At 39.8% G+C, this 19,942-nt stretch overlaps 9 protein-coding genes and 1 pseudogene across 17 annotated transcripts in view; 8 read left to right on the top strand and 2 right to left on the bottom strand.

Moving 5' to 3' along the window:
* The window catches only part of CrebA (Cyclic-AMP response element binding protein A), an 18,522-nt gene extending 15,302 nt beyond the window's left edge, over positions 1–3,220 (bottom strand). For both annotated transcript variants that reach the window (XM_020942572.2, XM_020942573.2), the window contains exon 1: positions 2,043–3,220. In XM_020942572.2, coding sequence (XP_020798231.2) covers positions 2,043–2,096 — 54 coding nt within the window. In that variant the 5' untranslated portion in view covers positions 2,097–3,220. The remainder of the gene's footprint in view (positions 1–2,042) is intronic.
* LOC110176265 (BAG family molecular chaperone regulator 2) overlaps positions 1–18,840 on the top strand; it is a 27,428-nt gene extending 8,588 nt beyond the window's left edge. For 2 of the 8 annotated variants that reach the window (XM_086833839.1, XM_086833840.1), the window contains exons 3-6: positions 16,559–16,855; positions 17,829–17,849; positions 17,910–18,052; positions 18,337–18,840. In XM_086833839.1, coding sequence (XP_086689965.1) covers positions 16,656–16,855; positions 17,829–17,849; positions 17,910–18,052; positions 18,337–18,713 — 741 coding nt within the window. In that variant the 5' untranslated portion in view covers positions 16,559–16,655 and the 3' untranslated portion in view covers positions 18,714–18,840. Of the gene's footprint in view, positions 1–9,690; positions 9,906–16,228; positions 17,445–17,828; positions 17,850–17,909; positions 18,053–18,336 lie in introns of those variants that run through there. The other 6 variants (XM_086833836.1, XM_086833837.1, XM_020942580.2 and 3 more) reach the window with 5 other exon arrangements.
* On the top strand, positions 4,033–4,613 carry LOC147643460 (uncharacterized; annotated as a pseudogene).
* On the top strand, positions 9,473–9,915 carry LOC110176268 (uncharacterized). The gene is given in 6 exon segments (XM_086833843.1): positions 9,473–9,557; positions 9,691–9,754; positions 9,757–9,804; positions 9,807–9,834; positions 9,837–9,884; positions 9,887–9,915. Coding segments are annotated over 6 exon segments (270 nt in total). The 5' UTR covers positions 9,473–9,504.
* On the top strand, positions 10,516–11,807 carry obst-H (obstructor-H). The gene is made up of 2 exons (XM_086833841.1): positions 10,516–11,397; positions 11,465–11,807. Exons 1-2 carry the CDS (start codon positions 10,837–10,839, stop codon positions 11,666–11,668), a joined length of 765 nt encoding a protein of 254 aa, XP_086689967.1. The 5' UTR covers positions 10,516–10,836; the 3' UTR covers positions 11,669–11,807.
* Positions 11,879–12,373, top strand: LOC110176267 (uncharacterized). The gene has a single exon (XM_020942582.2). The coding sequence runs from the start codon at positions 11,879–11,881 to the stop codon at positions 12,371–12,373; it is 495 nt and encodes a 164-aa protein (XP_020798241.1).
* On the top strand, positions 12,534–14,283 carry LOC110176298 (uncharacterized). The gene is made up of 2 exons (XM_086833831.1): positions 12,534–13,926; positions 13,989–14,283. Exons 1-2 carry the CDS (start codon positions 13,231–13,233, stop codon positions 14,205–14,207), a joined length of 915 nt encoding a protein of 304 aa, XP_086689957.1. The 5' UTR covers positions 12,534–13,230; the 3' UTR covers positions 14,208–14,283.
* On the top strand, positions 12,541–13,134 carry LOC110176266 (uncharacterized). The gene has a single exon (XM_020942581.2). The coding sequence runs from the start codon at positions 12,541–12,543 to the stop codon at positions 13,132–13,134; it is 594 nt and encodes a 197-aa protein (XP_020798240.2).
* LOC110176264 (putative chitinase 10) lies at positions 13,989–16,033 on the top strand. The gene is made up of 2 exons (XM_020942578.2): positions 13,989–15,111; positions 15,172–16,033. The coding sequence occupies exons 1-2, from the start codon at positions 15,090–15,092 to the stop codon at positions 16,008–16,010; spliced, it is 861 nt and encodes a 286-aa protein (XP_020798237.1). The 5' UTR covers positions 13,989–15,089; the 3' UTR covers positions 16,011–16,033.
* On the bottom strand, positions 18,535–19,942 carry yellow-k (L-dopachrome tautomerase yellow-k). The gene has a single exon (XM_020942575.2). It carries the CDS (start codon positions 19,940–19,942, stop codon positions 18,929–18,931), a length of 1,014 nt encoding a protein of 337 aa, XP_020798234.2. The 3' UTR covers positions 18,535–18,928.

Raw genomic sequence — 19,942 nt, 5'->3', positions numbered from 1 at the left:
CAACAAAAACAAGGCAAAAAAAAAAAAAAAAACTGCACGCGCATTTTCCCGGGCAATGGGCCTATTTCTGTCGTCCCTACGTTTACATTGTCAAGTCGGGTAGTCGACTAGTACGAGTCATGTATTATCTCCTAATAGTAATGACACTGACGGGCCACACATTCTGTTGACTTGCAGCAACAGCAGCAGCAGCAAAGTCATTACTTTGCATTTAGGACCAGCTGATAGCGCCGACTCGCTTATCAACTCCGCATGTGTCCTCCTCCACCTCCTCCTTCGACTATGCCATAATAGATTCTTCTTTTTGTGCTCGGCCAGAGCGGCAGCAGCAGCAGCAGTGTTTCCTCTACAAAAGCAAGAACAGCAAGTGAAACCAACGGACGGACAGGGACCGACGGACAGGGACGGACAGACGGACGAACGACATGTATTCATTACTGTTTCCGCAGCGATAAGCAATAGACGACGCGGGAGTACTCCAAAAAAACGAAGCTCAACAGGGCATACACCACATTTCATTATATTGAAACATTTCAAGCTTGTTTCGAGATACCAAGAGTATCGTTCGCTAATGATAAATTTCTTTTAATTTCTTGGAAAACTCCAATTATCATTATCGCTAAACGGAAAACAAGTGTGTGTGTGTGTGTGTGTGTGTGGGAGGACAGCGCGAAACTTCTAAGTTACGAACAGAGAATACTTCCCGAATGCCAGATATATAACCAGAGGAGAATCTTATCACCACAACAATGAAGAAAAAACAATGTAAATCGATATATTTGAACATAGAAAGACACTAAAATTGTCTTTTCCTTCGAAAAGGGGAGCTCTTCTGCCTCTCCTTTGTTCGGTTCTAAGAGATATATCACATCATATCATATTTTGCTAAAGTTTTGGTAAGATTGGGTAATGCCATTTTTGGGCTGGGCGCTCTAGAAACGTCCCCCACAAGACAAGAAACAACCAAACAAAAAACAAGAATAGAAACTAAATTTGGCACACCGCAGTTTATTTGCCCTAGCAGTTTGCAATTGAATTATAGGATAGCATCAGATATCTATCATAACTTAGCTTAAAAATTCGAAAATTAATTAATCTACTGGATATAGCTAGATCGCTTTGGCTGTTGATGCTAATCAAGAATACAAATGCTTTATGAGGCCGGAAATACTCCTTCACTGTGTTACATGCTTCTGACTGAAACTATAATACCCTGTAAGGGTATAAAAAATAGACTGATTCTGGGTGTGTTGTATTTTTTAGGTGTCTCTGGTGGTAGCAGGGCAATTCGATTAGATTTTGGTTTCTTTTTCACTATTCTTTTTTTTTCCTTTTTGGTTATTCGGTGAGCGGACATTTTTATGAGACTGCCTTGGGACAGGTTTGATCGTAGGCCAGTTTTGGTGATCGTGGGGCAGCTCTCTTAGGTGATCGCATATACATATAAATATATACATAATACTGTCGATCTACTTAATATGCAGAGAAAGAAAAGAAAACTAGCTAAAGAGTCTACAAGTGGGGAGGAGGGGGGACCCTTTCTTAGCATTAATTTGTTGTGTTTCACATCGATCATTATAGTTGGAATTCAGCTCATGAATATATGTAAGTTCACGTTTCTTCTCCCGAAACTGATAAGCTTAATGTGGGTCATTAAAGTGTTTTTCTTTTACATTTTTAAATGCAATTTCGTTTTCTTAGAAGCAACATCGACATCGGACTCTCACAGAAATTATACAAAAAATGACTTAATAATTGTGATCTCTGGTCAAAGATCGAGGGGTTTCTAGGGTTCACTGAGAGGTTAGTCTTGGTTTCCACACTCTTGAAAGTGTGTTAGCTATCTCTAACGAACATTTTCTTATCGCTCAATTCAAACTTTCACATATATTGCAGTAGTTTCATATCTAAGCATTACCTGCTGTAATAAAAGCTCTCAAGTATCAATGGTTCTTGCCTGATAGAGAGTATAGTGTGTGGCCTGCCTTGGGTACAAGTTTTTTGTTTTTGTTTTATTTTTTTGCTTGAAAGGAAACACTTACCGGATCTAAGTCGGAGTCCCATATATCTTTGAGGTCGCCATCGTAGAATTCCATGGTTCTTGGAGGTGTGTTGTACGGATCTCTCTGCGCTCTAAGAACTCTCTTTTGCGGTTGGTTTTGGGGATGGTTTTGGTTTTGGTTTAATTCTCGGTTCCACTTGGTTTGCAGTCACACTAATTTGTTGTTGTTGTTTTTGTTTCTCTATGTATTTTAACCCACTTAAGAACTGTCTTCTTTGCTTTGCTTTTCTTTTCTTTATTTTTTGCTTATTATTCTATTATTTTCATATGATTTTATTGTGCCTGGCTCCTCTCTTTCTTTCTCTTTTTTCTCTGGCTTTTTACTTTTTTTTCGTATTTATCTTCTTGCTTTAATTCTCGCGCTCTCTTTCTACCTCTCTCTCTCTTTACTTTACTTTACTTTATATTATTTTTTTTTATTTCAAACGAACAGTTCTGGGTGATGACTGTTGGTTGCTTCTTTATAACACTTATTAAGGGGAAACCTGTTGCTTCCAGAGAATGTTTTCACTTGACATTGTTATAGTCTGTGTGTGTGTGTGTGGTGTGGTGTGTGCAGGTGTGTGTATACCGGGCGCTCGTTCGTTTGATGGTATTGGGGCGGTGTATCTGTGTGGATCTAACTTGGTTTACAACTGTTGGCCGGCTGGATTTAACTTGTTGCATGCGCTCTTTCTTGTCGGATTATATATTTGGCGTTAACATTAATTGAATTATTAACTTAACATTTTCTTTTCTTTCCCGATTCGGAAACACTTGATTTTCATAGAAAATAGTTATTATTTATTTGGATTTCAACGTTTACCATTTAGTAATTTAGTTTTGGACTTGATTGCGATTTCAATTGATTTAATTGAATATTTTTATGTGTGTTTCGTGTGTTTTTGTTTGCGTGTATAAGTGTATGTGTTGAATGGAAGAGTGAACCGCTTTTAAAATGGCTTTGCTCGTGGGCCCGTGGATAATAGCGTTTAAAATGTGTAGTTAATATCGTTAACAATAATTTTTTGTATGGGATGGTAGCACACAATTAGAATAAACGTCCGTAGTGCGACTGCAGCCAAAAACGGTATAAACGGTATGTCGGGTGAAATTCTTGTGAATGCGAACGAACGAGCAAATCGAGACGTCGCTCCGCTGCCGACGTCGCCGCCGCTCAGCTCTCTATCTCTCTCCGAGGCTCTCTGTCCCACTCTGACGCACACGATGCGGCCACCTAGGGTTAAGAGAAAATGTCTAAATTATCAGCTTCTCTCGCTCTCCCCCACAACTGTTGCTTACGCGCTCTCTATCTCTGACTCTCTCTGAATGCCGGCAAACAGCGGCCCAGAACTTTTTCTGGGCAAAAAGCTCGAATTATTGATACTTTCACTGGAAGAATGTTATTTGATTCCTGAACTATGCAATAGCGGATTATGAGTAACATTATATATCTGAAGAATTTATATGTGCCATAAATTGTTTAAAGAAACTCAAGGCCATTATACCCTAAAATTTACTTGAGACTGTATAACAAACTTTATATAGAACGTATATTTGAAGTTATAACAATAATATCATAAATTAAACAATGATTCATTTTATTATTATAACAACGAAAAAAGTATTATTATCACATGCTTCAAACCCTTGTATAGTTCCCTCTTTAAAAACCTGGCTCTTATAATTTTTTCCCATGGTTCTTAGCCACAAATCTACCCCTGAGATACTGTGTAATATGCGGGCAGCCGGCTTCGGTTCCGAACTCTCTCTCTCTCTCTCTGTATCTCACTATATTCAGAAACCCGCTCTCTTAGAGAAACTTTCACGCTCTTTGCGGCTGTGTAAAGTGAATGTAAGCTGACGGTCGGCGTCGTAAGCCGGCTTTGACGTCGCTTCGAGACCCGGAGTCGCATAGGAAAGGAAAACAAGTTTCTTCCGACGCGCCGATCGGCCGCTGACGTCGCTGCTGCTGCTGGTGCTGCTGCCATTGCGGCAACACATTTGTTAACCTGTTTTTTATTATAGATTTTTTTTTGTGGATACGACGAGTATTTGATTTTGGCCTGGCTGGAAGGAGGATGGCCGAAAGGGGCAGGCAGCGGATTCCCCGCTCTCTCTGCAGCTAGAGACCCAACCAAACTCCGGCTGCCGCTTGGTAACACTCGGCTCTGGCTCTAGACTCTGGCTATGTGGTCTTGCGCTCTGTTGATCTTGTCAACTTGACCAAGTTATTTGAACTATGCACATGTGCAGTCCATGCCGAGAGAGCTTAAGCCGCCTTTTGCTCAGTCATTTGAAGGCTGTTTGCCGGAGTCGGGTTTTAGTTTTATTTATTTTTTTTTTTCGTGTTGGGTTGGGGGATTGGAACCTGGTGCCTGGACTCCATTGCCGCTGCCGCTGCTACTACTGCTGCAACGCAGCAGCGTCAGCGTCGACGGCATAAAGTGAATGTACTTTCAAACCAAAGATCCGGTTTAAAGCTACAGATACAGCGTCAGACGATGACAACGACGACGACGACGGCGATGTTTTCACAAAACGCTTGTGTAATACATATGGAGAGGCATAGCTCTCCGATCACGGATCGGATCCCTTGCATGTCATGTATCCCACAGATACAGAGGCACACGAGAAGAGCTTTTGGCCACAAAATTTGTTATTTGTTATTTATTTGTTGTTGTTGTTGTGATTTTGATTTGATTGTATTTATTTTAAACATATACAAAACAAAACAACAAAAATCCCCAATATGGCTTACATAGTAATAAGGAAACTAATTTCGGGAAGTCGAAGTTGATATACCCTTGCAGTTTTTAAATGAATTATAGGGTAGAACATAAATAACATAAACCTACAATATTCGAATTCTTAAAATAGATATTTTTAAATTAAGTTAAATGTAGAGATCAGTAAGTATCTTTCAACATTAAGTAACTATGATCATTAAGTAACTATGATAAGTTATTAATTATGATAAGTAAGTAACTCTGAACAGTAAGTATCTATGACCAGTAAGTATGTATGATCTGTTACTAAGTTTGAACACTAATAAACAATGACTTGCAACTTTTGTAACACAACACATTTCTTAGACGTGGCCCGCAGCAGTCACTTCGTTCCGGGGATGTTAGAACGCGTTGGGAATCATATGCACTATGATCAGTAAGTATCAATGAACACTAATTAACTCTGAACAGTACGTACCTATGAACATTAAGTAACTATGATCAGTAAGTATCTATGACCAGAAAGTAACTATGATCAGTAAGTATCAATGAACATTATTTAACTATGATCAGTAAGTAACTATGAGCATAAGTAACTCTGAACAGTAAGTATCTACGACGATCAGTGAGTATCTATGACCAGTAAGTATCTATGACCAGTAAATAACTATGATCAGTAAGTATCAATGAACTTAAGTAACTCTGAACAGTAATTATCTATGACCAGTAAGTATGTAAAGGGGACCAAAGTCTAAATTCTATACCTAGGTCTGATACCACCAATAGCTTCTTCATACATAATATAAATGTCATGGTTAAGACTTACCGCAGTAAAGGACACGTCATTGTTTACTTCCTTCCAGTGTAGTGACCAAGATTGGGTGACTTTATCCAAGTGAGCTTCTTCCTGGTCATCCAGATGTATTGCATTGGCCACGTCATATTTTTGGGATCAAAAGGTAATCACTATCACTATCACTTGAGATGTTAACACTAGGTACCCCTAGGACAGACTGAGGCGCGCGGGCCCTTAGCGCCTCTATTTATAGTCCCCGAGGAAAGAGAGGAGCAGAGAAAGTGAGTGTGAGTGGGCGGGAGAGAAGTTGCCTCTAGAGATTAACATAGAGCGACTAACATAGCGAGAGAGAGGGAGAGGCAGAGAGGAGCAGCGAGCTGATATTTAATTTAACTCTGATCAGTAAGTAACTCTGATTAGTTAATATCAATGAGCATTAAGTAACTCTGAACAGTAAGTATCTATGAGCATTAAGTATCTATGATAAGTAAGTATCAATAAGCATTAAGTAAATCTGAACATTAAGTAACTATAATCAGTAAGTAGCTATGATCAGTAATTAACTCTGAACAGTAAGTATCTATAACCAGTAAGTAGCTATGATCAGTAAGTATCTATGACCAGTAAGTATGTATGATCAGTTACTAACTTTGAACACTAGTAAACAATGACTTGCAACTTTTGTAACACAACACATATCTGAGACTTGGCCGGTAGAAGGCACTTCGTTCTGGGGATGTTAGAACCAATTGGGAATCATATGCACGGATGTGCGAGATGTGTTTTGGAACAAATTTAAGACCAAGCTCTTTGAATGAAACTATGGAGTTATTCTTCTATATAATTTTACTAATATATAAGTCGGAGGGTGGCGAATCGGTGGACTATATATGTATATACATACATTCATATATAGCTGCCATAGGAACGATCGGAAACAATAAAATTAAATATATTATAACATTTTCAGTTTTCAACAAATTGTATTAATCTAGAATTTTATTTATATTAATCGAATTTCAATCTGCAAGGGTATAAAAACTTCGGCGTGCCGAAGTTAACTTCATTTCTTGTTATATGACAATTTAATTGACAAATCAAAATTTAAAAAACTTATAACCATCTGACTAAAATTTTAATACCCCTCTGTAAGAGTATAAAAAAATACAAAAATCCCCAATATGGCTTACATAGTAAAAATTGGTAAACGGGTTCGGTTTCGGTTTGATTATCGCATTGAAAATCCCCCTAGACATATCACCGGGACTTGGGACCTCCACTCACAGATCAATGAGCTGCGATAGAGGGATCATTATATGAATACTCTATCTATGAGTGGAGGGTACATTGATTTGTTTGGAAAGGTTTGCTTGCTATAAGAAAACTTGGTTTAGGGATTGAACACACATTGCTAAGCTTTGGTTTATTTGCTAATTGTGTCTTTAGGTAGTTGAAGGACTGCAAGTTTGACATTCCTGCTTTATGCACAAAGAATTTCTCTGATTTGTATGACGATCATTGACTTTCATTCCACTCTCACATTCTCCATAACACACTTTTGTTACACTTTCTTTTATGAAAAAGTTATAAACATGATCTTCTTTGTGGAATTATGATCGATTTCCAGGCTTAAAAGCATCAATCAGGGCTTATTGGTGAATTTGCCAGGCGAAATGTAATAGCCTTTCCCCTCTTGTTTCAATATATGGCAAGATATATATGTATATATCGTACCTACTTGAATCACAATTCCATCAACAACATCATCAATGTGCATTGTGGAGTCCCCCAACCACTGTATGTGTGTGTGTGTATGAATGCTGCTTGGATTGTACATTAAATTTCATTTGCGAGCTGCGAGACTGTGTGTAATAATTCGTCATGCTGGCCGCATTTGAACCCGCATAGCCGCTGCTGCTGCTGCTGCTGCTGCTGTTGCTGCCTCAGTCGCAGCCTCTGGTGCCGGGTAAAGCCGAACCTAGCCGGGCTGGGCCATTCCCAATATATATTCCGTACGTACCCCAAACACCGCCCCTAATTTAGCGAGGCAGAAAAGTGACTGAATGACTTAATGCTCTTACGTCTCTCTTTGGTTCTCTTCGGGAGATCGTGCTCGCTGCGGATGGTTCAAGTGGTTTTTACAGTTATATAGTATACATATATATATGAAGAGAGAGAGAGATACATTTGTATCTTATGGCTGGCACAAATATTTTTCGCCACTGACGCTTTTATACGTATATCTTTTTTCCTTCATAATTTGTTTCTCTTTTATTATTATTATTTTTTTATATATTGTATTTGATTTGTGAATCACATTGAACTAAGTAAGTGTGAGTGAGTTGTGGTTGGGTTTGAGTGTTTCACTGGAAAAATAAAGATATAATTCAGTTGCTGCTGTTGTTGTTGTTGTGGAGCGGAAAGCCGGAGACAAGACGACTTACTATAAAGGTGTCTGTTAGTCTTGAACACTGAACGGTTCCTGTTTATCTGCACTAACATTTTAATCTTTAAAGATACTTGAGATTTCTTTTAAAATATAATTTAGCATTATGCCAGTGAGACTTTTGATTAGATAATTTAGCAACTTCCCCTCGTATGAATGAATTTTTGTTATTGCGGATTCCTGGTGTTATCATTTCTGTGATTTGCTTTAACGAAATAAAGCACAGCAGAGCTTCATAAATATTTGGCTACCCCATGTTTTCGTTTCGTGTAATTGTAAATCTATAAACAAGCTTAATTCCTGAGGTAGTTGAATGCACTCCGGGACTGATATCTTAACCTAGAATGCAAGTTTCTTTCACCAAAAACAATATTGAGATAAGGATTTCCTTCTTTCAGGACACAAAGGACTGCTTATCACATTTTGGGAACACTAATGACTCAGTCCATATCTGGGTTTAGGGCCCGTCCCTTTTCATATTCCCAGCGGGGTCAGAGGTTCCTTATCGTTTATTATTTTTAGCATAAATCGTTCATGCCTTCGTGCACTCTCCCTCGAGCATTAAAATGCAATTTGGCCACAAAGAGATTGGATTGTAGTATCATTCGAAACTTATTTCCTCGAGTACTAGTTGATATGTGTTTTATTTATTCAAAAATTCCTTTTGTTTAATGATGTACTATTATTAGCTCTACGAAAAAGCAGCTGTGTGTTCCTCGGAAAAATACGAAATGCATAAAAAACATATGCCATGATGGGCATCTAAAAATATGAATGCTCTCATGCTTTTAGCTTACACAAATAAATTGATGACTTTCCAATGCAAAACAAAATATTTAGCAGGACATTGATCTCTCGCAAAAGTTGTTAATTGCATTTAGACATTCCGCACTTAGTCATTTTCCAGTTACTGAATAGCTGAAAGCGACAGCAAAATAGGCTATAGAATACTCTTCTGACCTAGTTTCATCATTATCACTTTTTGACAAAAAGCAGCAGATCGTTTTGCTGTATCTCGTACCTCTGTACCTGCTTTCGAGAGATACGAGATACGCATTTACTTTTGTCTCTGAAAATAATAAATGATCTCATTGTTGAATTTATCATCTCCCTCAGGACATTTTATGGAAGAAAGATATGGTGTCATCGATCGTCAGTCACTTCATAAAAATGTATCTTTTAACGGTGGCAATTGTAATATTAACACCACGATTGTAAATAAATGTCGGTGCATGTGGAATGGTAAATTAAATACATACAATTCGTCGATCGTAGCATTTAATATCGGTGTGTAAACATACGCAACGTCGCAGACATTTCGCCGTCGTTGTCGTTACAACTGAATCCACAACGTCAGCGCTACGGACTTGTCTCGTATCGCCTCGTCATGTGCATTGAGCCAGTCTTTTGTTCTAGCTCGATCGATGTTTTCCCGTCATCCGTTCTGTCCCCATCTGTCAATTGCATTTAAAGCAAATATCGCTTATAAGAAATGGGCTATAATAAAGAAAAGAATACTGACTGTATGGCAACAACAAAAGATTGGTTACGTTTGCACTTGTTTAAACACAATTTCAGAAAGAGAATTTCACTTCAACCCCACTCACTACCTGTGCTTCTTGTTGATTTTATTTTTATATTTATTATTATTTTTTGTTCATTTTCTTTCCTCTTACAGGTGCACGATAAAGTTAACCAACATAGACCGACAGAGACCAGTGCTTATTTCTGTCTTATCGTCTTATTGGAAATGCTTGACAATAAATTAGATTTTGTGCAAATTCTATCGTCCGTCCATTGGATCGATCCACTCAATGGTGTCCGCCATGATGGTGCAAATAATGGAAAGGAATACGAATACCAAAGAAGAAATACACCCCAGGCAAATCGCAGGTTCGTGTGATTTATATCATAACAAATGCTGGAAAGCAAAAAAAGGAATGCCAGATCGAAGATTTAATACTCTAGATCAGCAGAGTAGGGCAAATGGGGTAATAATCACTATACTATCGAGGAATATACATATAACAATATTATAATTTAAATTAAGTGAGCAAAAGGTAAGATTATCCTGAACTGCTTAAGGACAAAATTGGTACTATATAAACTACTACTTCTTTTGATAGTCCATTAAATAATCAACAATTAAAAATAAACATTAAGTAACATGATTTAAAATGGAAAACAATCTTACATTACATCTTCCACACTTGCCATATCGCTTCCTTTAACGATTGTATAGATAATAACTTCAGGGTAACTTCAAGTCGAGTCTATTTTTAAACCAACAACATAATTTCTTGCCTGGCCTTTACGTCTTTTGGCTATCCATAAACAAAATACGGCCAAATGCGGCGTTTGTTGTTGAGGTCAATGATTTCTGTTGCGTTGTCTCTTTTTTTCACGCTTTTGACGCTTTTTACTGTGTGTCTGTGTATTTTGTATGTGAGAGCATATTGAATATTAATTTTAAAAGTTTTGCGGCTTATGTAAACACATTCAGCAAAATAATAAGTGGAACCATCGTGGACGACCGCTGTAATGTCGATTCTGCAAGAAAACGGTGATGACATAATGGAAGATAGTCTTAAAAGGCTGAGAGGAATGCTGTTGTCGGCCATGTGATTCACGGAGACTAGAATATTTTGTAATACAATGAACCTAGCACAGTCTAGAGTTATCTTGAAGGTCTCCTACCCTTTGATAAAATGATATTCAATTAGGCTAAAAAGAAATGCATGTCGACTGTGATATTTTCGGGCATAAATATAATGGTGAATCAAGCGAGTTGCCTCAGTAGAAGATTCAAGTCGTAACCACCAAAATGTCCAAATATTTGATGTACCTGTGCTTTCTGCTCCTGTGGAGTCAGCAATCAAGTGCCGATCACTTTGATGAGTGTGATGGAGCAGAAGACGAGTCATTTGTCCAAAGTTGGGATAGTTGCCAGTCCTATGTGTATTGCCAGGGCGAGGATTCATCGAAAGGCGATTGTGATGAAGGTGAATACTTCGACGCCGAGACTGGAGGCTGCGATGTGGCTGCCAATGTTCAGTGTTTTCTGGACGAAGTCGATGAACCAGCCGAGCCTGAACCGGAGCCCGAGGACGAGGACGAGGTGGTGACACCAGTCACTCTACAGCCAACGGAACCAACAACAGAGGCACCTACGGAAGTGGATTTCCTGAATATTGCACCGGTTGTAAAGCCAAATTGCCCGATCAGCGATGATCCCAGTCAGGTTATAATGATGCCCAGCAACGAATCATGCACCAACTATTATCTATGCTATCACGGACATGCCATGGAAATGCACTGTACGAATCAGTTGTACTTCAATGCCTTAACCGGACAGTGCGACCATCGGGAGAACGTTCAATGTTCAGTAGGTTTTCGATTCAAGATTCAAGATTTGTATCAATCTTTGTAATTATACTGAATGCTTTTTGCAGCTGGAAGATTCGCGGGATCATAAATGCCTGCCCCACATGACCGAGTTCTTTCCGCATCCGGAAAAATGCAATTATTTTTATTATTGCATCAAAGGTTTTTTGACTTTGCAACAGTGTCCCTTCTACTATGGATGGGATATCGAGCGAAGGAGTTGTGTGCAGATAAATGTGGCGAAATGTTACGGAAACTCCCGACGAACTTAGGGCCGGAAACTCCCAAACTCATCATCACTTTTTGGGGGTGTTGTCTACATTTAGCTGATAAGCAGACTTTATTTATTGATAAGTTACAAGATTGTAGCAACATGAGACGTCTTAATTAAATATAACTTATAAGACAAAACCTTGATTGCCTTTTGGGCTGAGCTATAAAAAGCTTAGCGCGCACCTCCACTCACCACACAGAGAGCAAGAATGCAGAAATCTTTGCGCTTAGACTACCTCGTGATCGTATACGGCATAATAGTCGTCGTTTGGGGAGTTAATGGTCTAAACATTACAGAATGTAATAATCGCGATGGATTAATAAACAATACTCGTCCCAATTGTAGCTATGCCTACATAAATTGCTCTGGCCAGGACTCATTGTTTTGCTCGGACAACAGGACTTGTAGTGCTAATTTCACTTGCACTAATTTGGACATTTCCACTTCCACGGTTTCACCCAATATAACAACAACACCCGTAACACCAACACCGTCACCTACCGCCTCACCTTCGGATGTGCGACGTCAGTGTCGTCAAGGTGTAACCAAAAGGTTTAGCTATCCACAAAATTGTAACTATTTCTATTACTGTGTGGACGGCTTTCTACTTGTGGAGCAATGTCCCTTTGGATATGCATTTGATGCCGAAACTGGAGCATGTGGTGGTCTTATACGGAACAGCGTCAACTGTACAATGAAATAAATAACTCTAAACAACAAACAAATGAAAAAGAAGAACTTTTAATTAAGCCTCTTGTGTCATGTCAAATAAAAATCATTATAGCTAGAAAATAAACTGAATTAAGAGAGAGTCTTATCGCAACAAGCCAGCAAAACGAACCACCTATAAAGAAGGCTCTGATCGGGAAGATGAGACAGTTGCAAGCCTATATGTGGCAGCTATTGATTGTCTTTGCCTGCCTGTCACCTGGCTATAACCAGGTGCGGGCGGTTTTTCTTGAAGAATGCAAAGGAGTGATTATTAATAAAGTGTCTAACCCAAATTTGGACTGCAGTGAGTTTGTTCATTGTGATGGAGATGATTCTTACTACTGCAATGGAGATTGTCGGGAGCCCGTAGAGTGTTATATTGAAGACATAACTACAGAAGTTCCAAAGGAAGTAACAACTTTAAAACCACTGCCTCCTAGCACATCTACGGAAAAATCTACCACACCAGATGAACAACCAAAGCCTGTAAACACAACCACCCAGAGCACCACATCTTCGACTTCAACGTCAACTATAAGTACCACTACAACACCAAGCAACGATATCCATGTGATCTGCAGGATAAGTGGGAAAAACGGTGTTTATCCGTATCCAGCAAACAGCAATTACTATTATCAGTGTCTTTCGGGTTACCTTCTACTACAGCAATGCCCTCAGAATTTTCATTTCGATGTGACTCAGGGACAGTGTATTTCAACGAAACCATATCGCTCATCGGGTTTACATTTGTAATCAATTTCTGATCTTTGTATCTCTGTAATAAAGTCGATAATGAACCGTGTTCTTAAGCAAATTAATTTCTGATAAAAGCCAACCAACCGAACTTGAATGAAAAGAAAATGCCAAAGGCTTCGTACCCTATCGATTCAGTTTGGTTTACGAAACGAGCAAGAGAAGATGCTCCCAGCTTTTGGATCCTTCTTAATATCTTTCCTGTTCCTGGGCCTATGCCTGGCGGATGTATTTGAGGAATGCAGTGAGGGGATTAATTTGACATTCATTACCTCACCAAAAAGCTGCGCCCATTACATTTTCTGCAATGGTGATGAATCATACGATGGTGAATGTGAGGACGGTGAATACTTCAGCCCCGATATGGAAATGTGTGAGCCAATGGGAGATATTGATTGCCGCACGGGACTGGCATTAACAGACAATAATGCCAATAACTCTACGGAAGTTAATTCCGAAGCTCCTGACACTTCCGTGGATCCTCCTTCAACTTCAGCAGTGGTAAACTCCACATTGGCACCCACATCGGCAGCTGTTACTGTGCGTCCTACAAGTAATGAAACTGGAACCACTTCATCTACAGTTATATCGCCCAGTATAGACGTTATTGTAGGCAATATGTGTCCACAACTGGATAATCAAAGCCGTATTGTATTATTGCCAAATCAAAACTCCTGCACTGATTATTATATTTGTTATCGTGGCGAGTCGCTACCAATGAGCTGTGCTGCCAGTTTGCATTTTAATTCTCGCTCTGGCAAATGCGATCATCCGGAAAATGCCAAATGCATGGTGGGTTACAATGAGCAATATATTATTTATAAAGCTATTAATAAAGTAATAAATGTTTTTAGACGATGACATCTAATCCTAGAGAGCAATGCAAACGCAACACCATCGATGTCTATCCCCATCCGGACAATTGTAATTACTTTTATCAGTGTCGTCTTGGTTATTTGATAGTGCAGCAGTGCCCGTTCTTTTACGGATGGGATTACGAGAAGCGATCCTGTGTAGCGCTAAGTCAAGCTAAATGCTATAACAAAGTGCAAATGCAGATGAAATTAAAATAAAGATAAACACATAAACTATATCCCCTACTTAAAAATAAACAGAATATTATTAAAATTATATATTGGTTGCATATTATAAATAATCCGAAATTTATAAAGCTAAAAACTGGAATTTGCAATCTGCAGGGATTAAGATAAGATACTTTTCGGGGAACAGTGTAGATTTTGTGACTTCCCAAATTCAGAATTAAAGATTCTACTAGTAGACCTTAAAATTGCTTATATAAAAAAGAAAGAAAAGTCAAAGTCCTAGACCTCTTTTCCGCCTTGTTAAATTGCTTCATCTTGTAATATTTTCTAATGAGTAATAAATCGAAATTTCTCTTATTACTTTTCCTAGACCGCTTCAACCTTGAATCATTCTGAACTTTATCAAAAATATCTTGTGATTCATGACAATTGGTTCATATCTTTTGCAAAAAGATAGAGACCTTGGTACCAAAACATCTGCCAAAAGAAGTAGTTGTTAGAACCTTCAACTAGTTTCATAGGAAATGAAAATCTATGACCGATATGGTATACTTTTTTCTTCCAAGGACAATACTTATCTCTATATGAAATATCTTTCTAGGCTAATCGCTGCTCTCTTTTCGCCACGGTTTTAATTTTAAAACACCAGGCAGTATTAGAGATGTAGTTAAGTGCCAAAATGAGATATTTTATCGAAGTAACCACGTTCTTTTTTTTTGGCAAAAACAAAATAAGAATGGTGATATTGGCTAGAAGCGTTATCAACTTTGTTTACATGCATTTGAAAATGTTAATTTTCTGATACTGATGATGGCGCCGTTTGTATGGCATATATGCCAAGCTCTTCAGGCATTACGAAATTAGAATAAAACTGCGCTTTACTGGGTTCTGACACACGAATAAAGAGCTAAGATGATGATGCTATATATAAAAGGTTAGTATTAAGTAATTTCCAAAGAAGTAGCAATAATAAGAGGTTCTCGTCCCTTGATAGCTTTTTGTTTAATAATGAGCTGCCTCCTGGCCTTAACACTGGCTCAAAGAGGAGAATGGCGGCTTCTAAAGCCCACAAATTCGGTGACCATTCGTCAAAGCGGAGGAAGCTTTTGTGCCAATCATTTGGTTGGTGAATTTGTGGAGCATCTGGAGGATTGTCATATGTTTTACCTATGCGTGGAGAATGGCGATGCTGTCCTGGCCTCTTGCCCACCCACAATGCTCTTTAACTCCGAGAGCCGACTTTGTGATACTGCTGGCAACGTGCGATGCAGGAATAACACAAACAATGGCACTCCATCCGGAGGCGGGGATGGAGCTGGTGACAGTGATCTTAACAACATGGTCACGGATGCAGCCACCTATTGTGCTGCTACACAAACTCAGCAACAACAGTCCAGCGATCGGATTGTTTATGTCGGCAGTTCGAGCAGCTGCAGCAAATATTACATTTGTTACTACGGCCAGGCCATTCTGCAGGAGTGCAGCTCTCAGTTGCACTGGAATGCGATGACCGGCAAATGCGATATTCCGGAGAGAGCTCAGTGCACATTGGGGGCCCAGGAGGAGCAGGAGGTACAGAGGCCCTCCAATGGTAATTCCAACATCAGCCCGGGCGGTGCCATTTCGAGTGATCTCATCCATTGCCCGGCCTACGGTCAGCACTTGTATCCACACATGCAGCGCTGCGAGTTCTTCATCTATTGCGTGAAGGGTCATGCCAGCCTGCAGCAGTGTCCCTTTTATTATTTCTTTGACATTGCTACAAAAAGTTGCCAATGGTCGCGAACGGCGTTGTGTGTTCGTGATTTAAATTTGTCACCGTTAATAAAATAGAAATCATATTTATCTTACACTTATGATTGAGCGATTTGAATTTTGGCGCCACTTGAAATATATTTATTTCCTACCCTTGTGTATACACTGGTATATATCGGTATTGAATTTCAAAACAGAGAAACAGTGTGAACAAAAGACTTTCAAGTAACACTTCGCGATAGTTATCAAAATTATCGAATCGCTAACCATGCCTATGCACTTAACAATTTGTTTATGTTTCATAATTTTTCGTTTCACTCGAGATGCTTTATAAAACTTTTTGGATTAAAAATCAAATCTCTGAATTTTACGGTTTTAAACGATTATAATAAGTTTTAAACTGCAATCGCTGCTGCGACTATCGATGTTTATTTTTGTTGTCCATCTCTAAGAAAGTGAATAATATAAGAATATCGAATTTTCTGTCACCACTTAAACCCCCAGACCCCAAAAAGTCAAAACAATAAAATTTTTTTTTGTGTTTCGGTCTCTGGGAAAATTGAACACGAAACTCCACGTTCAAAGGCGGCAGGTAATCTATTCAACCAACCAACAATCTCTTCCAGACTTCAACTTAGCCAAAAGGGCCGAAAAAACTGGAGGTGGCCAGGTCAGAAGTGACTGGAATCTTCTCGAGAAATCGCCAGTTGACCATTGGTCCAAATGTTTGAGAATTTACGCGGTATTTTCCGCAAACGACGTCGCAACGAGGAAGACACGCCCCCAACGCCATCGCCGCCGAAGTCACCGCCAAAGCCGCCCACAGGGCCAGTGCTGCTGCCCCGGTTCCCAGACGAGGAGGAGTCTCCAGAGATCAACGATGGCTATTGTGTCTCCTGGTCGGACGCCCAGGGCGATAATAGGTAATTGAATTCTTCGCATTCACGTTCCCCCCCCTCTCTATTTCTTGCAGCCTGCTTGCCTACGTGTGCGTGTGTGTATGCGCGATGTGAAACCAATAAACAAATTCGAACAAAAAAGAGTTAGACAAATAAAAGCAACAAACAAACGTCAAAGAAATATCACACACTGCTCCGCACCGACACCCACTCAGAAAAAGCTTAAAGACATTCCAAAAAAAGGTAGCCAGCAGCAGCGAGAGATAAAAAAAAGAAAACGAAAAACATTAAGCAGTAGGCAGCCGTCGATTCAGGGCAGGCAATAAACACACCATCAGCCGGAAATTGGCGAAATCACTCTGGAGGATCTGGAGCCGCAGGATATGGAAGTTGATGCGCCAATAGCGCAGCACAACAGCGACAATCATCATCAACATCAGCACCAGATCTCGCCTAGCGCCTACAATTCGGAGTCATCAATGAATTTCGATTACTTGCAAGGCCTCCGAGCTGGCGCCATGTCCGCCTCCTCATCCCCAGCAGGATCGGTTGGTGGGAATGGTGGCAACAGCGGCTCCTATGGACTGGTCGACGACAGTAGAGCATTGGACAGGTTGTTATTCCCAATCAATCCTACATAAAACCAAACAAGAAAAAAAACATAAAACAACCAACGTAGCAAGAGCACAATCTATAATTTCTTAGCTACTATTATTTCTGTATCCGATTTCTTTTTGTTCCAATAACAAATCAATAATGGTGATAGCTTCAAAAAACTATCTGCTGACGGACGCCCACACAACACACAATTTAAAAATGTAAAAAGCGTTGTGCGAGCGCCTCGGTTTCGTAGACCTCGATTCTGGTTATTATTTTACGTAGTCTCTATAAGTGGACAGTCGTCGAGCCGAATCTAACCATCTAACACTGCTTGTCTTTCGTTTCATGACTCTTAACCAAAAAAAAACAACTTCTAACCGACATGATGTGACAACAGACCATATAACGGCAGCGAGAGGTAATAATCATAATCATAATATCTCTGTTATATGACTAATCTTTTGGTGTCTATGTGCAGGTTTGTCAATATACTGGATCAGTTGGATGCCCGTGTGGAGAAGCTGCGCAAAGATGCACTCAACTTGCAAGAGAAGAAAGACTATCTACTGATGTCCATGGATTTGATCAAGAGCAATGAAATGATGCAGAATATGACCGAAGGTGAGGAAAGGATGAGGAAAATCAAAGGTCTTGTAATAGCAAGAAATGTAAAGCATAGAACTATCTTGTAATGTTGTTCAAAAGCCAGAAGGTTCGAGCATGCTCTAGGAGTATCCATTTATGGCAATGTTTGGGTGTTGTGCATCTTGTTATAATAAGGTCGCTAGTCGAAACTTTTAGGAGTTACTTAGAAAAACTGAAACAGAAAAACTCATAGCAAAGATACACCTATAACTCTTAACCCTATCACTCTTAATGAATTTTAAAGTATACATTTATTGCAGGTGAACGTGAGGAGATCATGTTGTACATACAGCGAGTGAACTCACGCCTGGGCACTGTGGAGCTAAATGTACGCACTGTGCGCGACAATTCCCAAGAGGATTCACTTAGCCAGATTAATGCTTTAATCGATACCATGATCAAAATGGGCGATCCCGTCATAGCACGCCAGCGTTGCCAATTGTACTTGAATGCCTGCTGCAGCAACTCAATGGATACATCTGGACACATGGACACTGTGCCCGAGGCCGATATGGGTCCCATTGACAAGAAGTTCGAGAGCGTTCTCCTCGGCTGCACCCTGGACGATCAGAAGAATATTAAAAAGCGGTTGCAGGCCTTGATGGGTTATTTGAATAAGCAAACTGTTAGCCATTAGTTTAATTTGTTTTTTTATGTGGAACATAAACTATACATAGAAATTATTATCAAAACCAAAACGAACGAGAACGAATTACACATCACCAAGCCAGACGAAACGAATAATAATAAACAAGATGATAATATGTGGGTATTTTGTATTGAGTTAATGTATAAATTAATTTCTGAAAAAGTTTTTCTAAATAATTATTGTAATAAATATATACTAAATAGCTAAAAACTTGGAAAGCACATGTCCTGCGCCTTTAAGACCCGATCACTGAGCACCCATAATGCTGCATTGAAGCCAAAAAATATCTGCTGAATGTTCTTCGATGTCAGATAGATGATCTCATTGCCCTCGGCCGTGATGTTCTCCAGCTGAGCACAACGCACCACAGCTCCAAACTTGGGGATTACATAGTACAAGGTGCCGGAGGTATCCATTATCATACTGCGACTACTGCCCAGGAGATTGCCCAAGTGATTGAGTTTAATAACGTTCGTATCTTCATCTATTTCCAGCCTATCCACGGTGCTGTATATTTCACCATCTTCACCAGCCAGGATGAGTTCACCCTGGAGACCAAAAGTAAAATCCACTGGTTGGATGGGAAACGACTGATTCATATTCTCGAACTTGTGACTAGTCAATGTTCGACGATGCCAGGTCTGCTCCAGGATATCGTAGGCAATGATTTCGGGAACGTGATGGCCCAGGACGAAGTAAATGTGTCGCTCCTGCTCGCAGCCTGGTCCAAGCTTGGGTCCCATTTGCACCGCCAGAGATTCAGTGTCATTCACTCCAATATACTGTCCACAGTCGATCCTCAAGAGCTCTGCATTATTACGTATCAGATCGAAGACAAAAAGCCGCGGTGAGCACTTGCTGGCTGGAAATCCTGTGTCCATGACCCACAATCGATTCAGTCCATCCACCTGGGACCAGTGGGCCTGCTGCAACTTCGAGCAATCGGAATTATCGCCATTCGCATGAACATCCGGACGAGGAAAGACCACAGTGGGCATGGGAAAGTATGCAACCGGCCACTGGGCTTCAATCAAAGTTGGCGTGACATTATTTTCCACATTTACACTGAGGAATACCCGGGAGTAGTGCATGGATACATGACGCACGTAGTAGCTGGATTCGTTTAAGCCGGATTCAGCCAGCTCCCAAGCTAATGTCGGAGTAACTACAAGGAGTATCGCCAGACAGGAGACGAGGACATCTGATGTGGCCATCAT

Source organism: Drosophila serrata, unplaced genomic scaffold, assembly GCF_035046125.1.
Source record: "Drosophila serrata isolate PLE 108 unplaced genomic scaffold, ASM3504612v1 contig_272, whole genome shotgun sequence".
NCBI lineage: Eukaryota > Metazoa > Arthropoda > Insecta > Diptera > Drosophilidae > Drosophila > Drosophila serrata.
The sequence above is the reverse complement of the archived record's forward strand: the minus strand, read 5'-3'. Positions and strand labels throughout refer to the sequence as shown.

Excerpts from the sequence above, each read along its gene's own strand:
- LOC110176266 (XM_020942581.2), top strand. The coding sequence starts at position 12,541 with ATGAGACAGTTGCAAGCCTATATGTGGCAGCTATTGATTGTCTTTGCC.
- LOC110176298 (XM_086833831.1), top strand. The coding sequence starts at position 13,231 with ATGAAAAGAAAATGCCAAAGGCTTCGTACCCTATCGATTCAGTTTGGT. Across the intron at positions 13,927-13,988 it reads CGGAAAATGCCAAATGCATG|ACGATGACATCTAATCCTAG; the intron begins GTGGGTTACAAT and ends AAATGTTTTTAG.
- LOC110176267 (XM_020942582.2), top strand. The coding sequence starts at position 11,879 with ATGCAGAAATCTTTGCGCTTAGACTACCTCGTGATCGTATACGGCATA.
- yellow-k (XM_020942575.2), bottom strand. The coding sequence starts at position 19,942 with ATGATGGCCACATCAGATGTCCTCGTCTCCTGTCTGGCGATACTCCTT.
- LOC110176264 (XM_020942578.2), top strand. The coding sequence starts at position 15,090 with ATGATGATGCTATATATAAAAG. Across the intron at positions 15,112-15,171 it reads GATGATGCTATATATAAAAG|CTTTTTGTTTAATAATGAGC; the intron begins GTTAGTATTAAG and ends GTCCCTTGATAG.
- obst-H (XM_086833841.1), top strand. The coding sequence starts at position 10,837 with ATGTCCAAATATTTGATGTACCTGTGCTTTCTGCTCCTGTGGAGTCAG. Across the intron at positions 11,398-11,464 it reads GGGAGAACGTTCAATGTTCA|CTGGAAGATTCGCGGGATCA; the intron begins GTAGGTTTTCGA and ends TGCTTTTTGCAG.